A 7447-nucleotide genomic window follows, 5' to 3' on the forward strand; every position below is an offset into this window, starting at 1 on the left:
GTTTGGGCCATCAAATCTTGGGCAAAGTATAGACTATCATATATTGCTGGAAAGCCCAGAATGTCTACTTTCCAACGCCGTTGAGAGCGCGCCAATTGGGCTTCTGTAGCTCCAGAAAATCCGCTTCGAGTGCAGGGAGGTCAGAATCCAACAGCATCTGCAGTCCTTTTTAGTCTCTGAATCAGATTTTTGCTCAGGTCCCTCAATTTCAGCCAGAAAATACCTGAAATCACAGAAAAACACACAAACTCATAGTAAAGTCCAGAAAAGTGAATTTTAACTAAAAACTAATAAAAATATACTAAAAACTAACTAGATCATACCAAAAACATACTAAAAACAATGCCAAAAAGCGTACAAATTATCCGCTCATCAATATACTGTAGGAAGAATTCCAAATCCTGATTTTTAAGCCCTGTTTTCAATGTTGTTTTAAAAAAAATTATAAGCAATCACGCGTACGCGTCGATGCGTCAACGCAACCCCCATACTTTTCCAGAGAGTTGTGCGAAGCTGGCACTGGAACTGTGCGTTTAGCACAACTTCGGCCCACACGTACGCATCACGGTGAATTCTCTCCCTTCACGCGTTAGCATCGACGACGCATACGCGTCAATGCTTCTTTGTCCAAACACGCGCATGCGTTAGCGACACGTACGTGTGGATTTAAAGTCACTAATACCCCAGACGCGTGAGTCCTAACTAGTTGCGTCCCCTTCCACCCTCAACGTTCCATTTCTCTTCTCCCTCTAAACCCCACGAACCACCATAGCCACCACCCTCAAGCTTCTGCCAACCACCACTCCGTCGACCAAATTGCCACCGACCACCCTCATCTTTCCCCTCTCTCTTTCTTTTTCCTTTTTCTTCTTTTCTTTCCCTTCTCGGCCATTCATCTTCTCTGTCACCATCACAATTCTGCGGCTACACTTTCGTTGTCGGCGCCCCTTCTGACCGCCACTACTACCACTCTCTCTTCTCTTCTTTATTCAAGTTCACCACATTCCCTGATCCTCAAGTACTGTTCTTTGAGCCATCCTCTGTTCGGCTCCATACTGTTGTCACCACCGCGAGCCACCATATCCGTTTCTGTGGCGACATTGTTTGGCACTGCTCTTCTTCTCTCCTTTCCAATTTCCATTTTTGCTTACTGAAACCCTTCTAGGTTCCCCTGTTCTTCCCCTTCCACATTTTTTTATTATTCTGTTTGAGTAATTTAGTTAGTAGTGTTGAGTTTCTGTTTGATTAGGTTAGATTAGAATGCATGTGGTTAGAGAATCTAGCGTGGATATTGGATTTAGGTATAATTGCTTGCTATTCATGTTGTCTGAAATGGCTGATTTTAAACTGCTTTGTTAAATGATGATGATGTTGGTGTTCTGTGCTTTTACATGTTGCTATTTGACGCTGTTTGCTATTACTGATTGAAAGTGATGCTCAATTTAGTTATTTGCTTCAGTTTCCATGAATCCTCATATTATGCTTATGGTTGGGTTATTTTGGATTCATGTAAGTTGTATGATTGATGCTATGCTAATTTTGTATATTGATGTCTGATCATATAATTTTCTTGTTCTTCATGCTGTTGACATATATTGGAATCCATATGAACTGAGTTTGTTGCTATTTTTTTATCCGGGAACGTCCAATTTACTGCCAGAATGCTGCCAAAATTTTTTAAATTGTCCTATTATTAACTTGCAACTTATGAATTGAACTTGGCATTCTTTGATTTGAGAACCGTTTTGGTTTACACCCAATTCAATCCATAAGTTGATTGGATAGGATTTTCGTTTTCATTTTGGTTCCCTTTCATGTGCATTGTGATTAATAGAATTAAGGAACAATTTGACGGATTTCTGTGTCAAATAGAACTTTGATTAACTATGTCAATACGAACCTTCTTTGTGTTTTCAACATTTCAGGTTTAAATAAAAAATCTTTACAGCTTCTTGGTTTAAGTTCAATTTTCACCTTATTTAACCAATGAAGCTATTTCCATAATTTACCATTTGATTTAAACCTGTTTCCTTTTGATTGAGGTTCTTACATTTATAATAATTGGTGCTTTCCACTGGTATAAACCTTTTAATTGAAATTGTTTTCAACCTTCTTTCGGTTACACCAAGTGCTTATCCCAATTCTTTCAACACCAATCTTTACAAATTTAGTGACCACAAACATTGTCAATGACTTGCATTCTTCTTTTGTGCTTTTGTGCATTTCATGTTTCATCATCAATTACTTGCATCATCCTCATGAATGTGAGTGTGCTTGTTTCCTATACTCTTTGAATTTCTCTTGGTTAAGTCAATAATTGTCATACCTTTAATCTTTAACCCAGTTTTCTAACTTTTGACTTAATTGACTCTTCTTTTTGGTTTTTCAAATTAACTTTTTGTTTTCTTTTGGGCATGACAATTGTGATTGCTTAACAAAAAAGCATTTTATTATCATTGCATGATTTCTTGGTTTGTGTTTCTGACTGATGTCTGAATTCTATTTTTCTTGCATTCTAAGATTTCATCTCTTTGACTCACTTCATGGATGTGTCTTAATATCCTTCTGTTGCCTATTTACTGTTCGTTGCTTATATCCTTGTTTTTGCACTCCTCTGCTTTGCTTAATATGTTGTATCCTGTGATTTCTGTTTTTAGGATGTCTGACAAAAGCAAGGGAAAAGTCAAGGTCACCTCCAGGAAAAGGAAGAGATCTCAATCATCCATTGATTCTGCGACCTCCGGTTATTCTCAGCAAGGAGAAGGCAAATCAGCTCCTGCCTCCTGCCGACTCAGAGAAGTTTGCTAATCTTTATTGTGAGCTCCGGTTTTCGCTCTTTTAGTGACAGAATCTCAACTTGGAGAAGAAGCTAGATATCCCCTCCGATTTGAGGCTGTTTACTGAGCCTCGAATTGTGGAGAGGGGCTAGTCTTTCTTGGATAGAGAGCTAGCTAGAGTGAACGAGTCTTGGGTCAGTGAGTTTTACGCAACTTCTTCAGAGCGACCCTTGACGCGGTTCACTTGAGAGGCAGACAGATTATGGTGACGGAGGCGGATATTGAGGAGGCCCTCCATTGTCAGCCCAAGGACAGTGACAAGGACGCTTTTCAGAGGGCTGAGGCGGAGATATAAAGCCTGACCTTTGACTATGATACACTGAAGAGTGTGGTTGTCCAGCCGAATGCCCCTTGGGAGATCGATGCTTCGAAATTAAACCCAAGGGGATGAGATTTTACTATTTGACGAAGGAAGCTAAGGTGTGGCAGTAGATACTTGCCCACTACATCATGCCTAGCACTTCAATGAAATCCCGGTTGACATGCTATTCCTGATTGGGTGCATCATTGAGGGGAAGGAGCTGTACTTTCCCCGGCTTATCAGGAAGTTCATGTAGCGAACCCATATCAGAGGCACACTCCCATTTCCTAGTTTGGTCATAGAGCTAGCTCACCAGGCTAGAGTACCATGGCTTCCAAATGATGAGTCACTACCAGCAGTCCCTGAAAAGGAGAAGGTTATTCCGTGGGGGACTTGGGTGAGTGACAGACCAGCGGCCCCGTGTAGAGCCACAGCAGCTGGGCCGTCCTCTTCTTCAGCTGCAGCTGGACCCTCCACAGCACCAGCCACATCTACCAGATCAGCACCACCACCCTAGCCGACTTACCGACTCGTACAACACCTCATAGAGCGCATGGATCAGAGTGAGCGTCGCCACATGCGACGTTATGAGCGCTTGAGTCAGATGCTGGCATCATTGTGTGCCGAAATGCCTTTCGACATCGATACTCCTTCCGACCAGTCTGAGGCGGAGAAGGAGGATCGGGAGGAACAGGCTCAGCAGGTAGAGGCACCTACACAGACTCAGGTTTCCACATAGACACTGCAGACTCCTATAGAGCCACAGCCGCAGTCAGATGCAGATGTTGACCCTCTCACCCAGTCTCAGTTGTAGCATCAAAGACGATGCTTTCTTCTAAGTGTGGGAGGTCACTGTCGTCGGCGGGATTTCTATTTTGGTGACCATTTCAAACATTCTTCCCTTATTTTGTCTTATTTTTAGTATTTGCACTTTTGGATTACTGTATATATTAGTTATTTTGGATACTTTTGTTTTACCTTGTTGCATTTTACACTTTGATTTGTATATATATCCTTAGATTTTTAGTTGAATTTGCATTTTTAGTTGATAGTATATTTAATTTGTTATATATATATCAACTAAAAATACAAATCCAACGAAAAATCTAAAGATATATATACAAACCAAAGTACAAAATGCAATAAGCTATAACAAAAGTATCCAAAACAACTAATATATACAATAATCCAAAAGTGCAACAAAATAAAGTACAAATACTAAAAATAAGACAATAAGGGAAGAATGTCTGAAATGGTCACCAAAATAGAATTCCCGCTGACGACGACGACTTCCCCACACTTAGAAGAAAGCATCGTCCTCGATGCTACACCTGAGACTGGTTGAGAGGGTCAACGTCTGCATTTGGCTGCAGCTATGGCTCCAGCTGTGGCTGTGGCTGTGGCTCCACAGGAATCTGCAGTGTCTCTGTGGGAGCCTGAGTCTATATAGGTGCCTCTGCCTGCTAAGTCTCCTTCTCCTGCTAAAGGAATCTACAAGGACACTTAGATAAATACATCGACGGCATTCAGAAGCGCACAACACATTCAGCCGACCACTCTTTTACCGGACAATTTTCTTGCAACAAGAAGAAAACTACTCATGCCCAACCTAATCAACCCTGAGGTGTCATCAATTGTATATTTGGGGGATTTGCTAGTGGTGGAATTACAAGCTCTGGTTGTAAGCGCACCTATCGAGTTGTGCTCTCCGTGGAAGGTACCATTAACAATCCTGAACCTCTTCTCAACGTCCCAAAAATGACGTTCAAACCATCCGACCTCAACACAAATGAGATCAACTTAAATGACCCAGTTGTTATCTCTATTCAATTGAGGAATCTAATAGTCCGTAAGGTGTTGCTAGATCTCGGAAGAAACGCCGATGTCCTCTTCTACTCTATATTTCATAAAATGAAGTTGAGCAATCACATACTGCAACCATTCATTGGAGACTTAGTGGGATTTTTCAGGTGAACGTGTACCAGTTTTAGGATCTGTGTGGTTACAAACTACACTGGGTGAGAATCTTTTAACCAAAACTTTAGATATTCAATACATTGTGGTTGATTGTTTTGTTCCTTATAACTTAATACTTGCCCATCTATATATATGCTATTATATGAGCTTTAGAACTGTCGTGGCACGTTGTTATCCTTTGCTTTACGACTAGAGTTAAAGTTTAGAGTGATAGGGTAATACAAAAGGCAGATGAATTATCAACTAAAGCATCAATGGATGGTAAAGAGTATGCATCTTTAGGACATGCTTTATTTAGATCAGTAAAGTCGACGCACATGCGCCATTTACTATTATGTTTCTTTACTATGACAACATTAGCTAACCATATTGTGAATCCGAATTCTCGAATGAAGTTGGCATCAATGAGCATTTTGGTCTCTTTCAAGAACACTTATTTCTTTTTCATTCCAAAATTGCACTTTTTTGTGCTATAGGTCGGATTAACAACATATATTTAATTTGTTATTGCTAATCATTTCAAATGGACCATCTCACTAGTCAACTGCACAAACTATTCCAACCATTAAACTACATGACTAGGCTAAGCTCCCCACCAAATTAATTCAAGAAAAAATTAGACCTTTGAATAAAATCCCATCTACATTCAAATTACAATATATTTAATCCTCCTACTCGATTCATTAGCCAACTCTTATCTCCTAATTCAATTAAAGGTAGAAGCCAAGAACTCAAAAGCGATCAACTCACCTATAGGCTTCAAATCAACACCACGACTCATTCTTCATTATTTTACCATCCCAAAACCGTAATGAAGCCAAACCCATTAAACTTAGACGCTATCCAGATAACCAAATCCAAACTTAATTACATAACTTGGAATATTTAACATAAGAATACCCAATTCATTAATAATCCTATGCTTACATTTATTTAAAATTCTCAGAAAAATTTTGACAGAACACCTTTAAAAATCGTTCTTATCCACCCTATAAGGGTTCCATCTAAATCTAACACCTCTCAACCCTTTCTCAAATTTTCAAGTACTAAAAAATTTCTCAAAATCAATATTCATGTTTTATTATCTTATTTATGCTTAAATTATTAAGTTTTCACACATATGGCAACACACAAGGATTCAAGTCCTAATCCAATCCACCTAGGAAGACTTTCAACATTGTTACTAATTAATTTTTATTATCTTTCAGTCTTTTCAACTCTAATAATCTATTTGAATATCCAACAATACAATTCCTAAGATTTTATTGACGGCCAAAAGTTTACTAAATTAAACCAATCAATCCTCATTAAGGAAAATAAAACCAAAGCCATTTATTAACTCAAATATAATATTTAAACTATAACTTTAAAGGGCATCCCATTTAGAAATTAGAAACACCCCCGTACCTTAATTTGTCAAAACTCGTAGGAATCGGAAACAAAGCCAAAAATAACAGTGTCAGCAACAGTGAACAGCAGCTTCGACTGGGACAAAATCGTAGCAGCTGAAGTAGAAAAGAGGCTGAAACAAAATTAAAACAGGAGAAACAAAATGGTGTCAGAGAAAGGGTGGAAGCAGTATAGATTAAGGGACTGAAGAATTCAGAGCAAAACAGGGGCAAGGGCGATGTTGTTGGCAAGTTTGTAAGCTCCGACATGTTTTTCGGGGAATAGGGGAGTGGCAAGGCTCGGCTACGACGAAGCAAATCAAAGTAGGAAGTGAAATAGGACCAGAACAGTGGTGTGGCAGATATGGCAAGCTTCAACGACGGCAATAGCAATGGATAGGACAGAACATGGGCTCGGACAGAGCAGGAGCAAGGCAGCGGTAACAGTGGCTCAATGACATCTCGGCATCGTCTTTCTTCAAGCTCGATGGCGACGGCAGCAGCAAGTAGGGCGACAGCCATGGCAGTGGCAGAGACCCCTCGTTCCCCGCATCTGTGTATGTGTTCTTGATGCGGTGGTAGCAACGGCAAGGGAAGCCCAGCACCCTCCTCCTTATCTTCTCGTTCCCTCTCTGTTCACACTCACATTTTCTTTTCTTTTTCTTCAGCTTGCATGTGTGGGTAAGGTTAGCTTAATACGTAGTGACGACAATTTAAGAATTTCAATGGTGTCAACATAAGAAAAAAATTACAGCAACCGTGCATTGTTGAAACTAAATGCCCAAGGCTTCTCTATTCACACTAAACGCACATGCCATGTTCCTCAAAACTACTATTTACCACCCATCATACTCTGGAGACAGTGTAATCTTGTGGCCAATTACGAGACACTATAAAAGATAATTGGAAAAACAACCGTTTGTACCTATGAACTTTACGACAAA

At 39.9% G+C, this 7447-nt stretch overlaps 1 protein-coding gene across 1 annotated transcript; it reads right to left on the minus strand.

The window, feature by feature from the left end:
• Positions 1-12: 12 nt before the first annotated feature.
• LOC127744717 (uncharacterized) lies at positions 13-7447 on the minus strand. Its single transcript, XM_052256840.1, has 3 exons — positions 6730-7447; positions 6523-6637; positions 13-223 (listed from the first exon to the last, which is right to left on the minus strand). The coding sequence occupies exons 1-2, from the start codon at positions 7023-7025 to the stop codon at positions 6532-6534; spliced, it is 402 nt and encodes a 133-aa protein (XP_052112800.1). The 5' UTR covers positions 7026-7447; the 3' UTR covers positions 13-223; positions 6523-6531.

This window comes from Arachis duranensis, chromosome 2 (assembly GCF_000817695.3).
Source record: "Arachis duranensis cultivar V14167 chromosome 2, aradu.V14167.gnm2.J7QH, whole genome shotgun sequence".
Lineage (NCBI taxonomy): Eukaryota > Viridiplantae > Streptophyta > Magnoliopsida > Fabales > Fabaceae > Arachis > Arachis duranensis.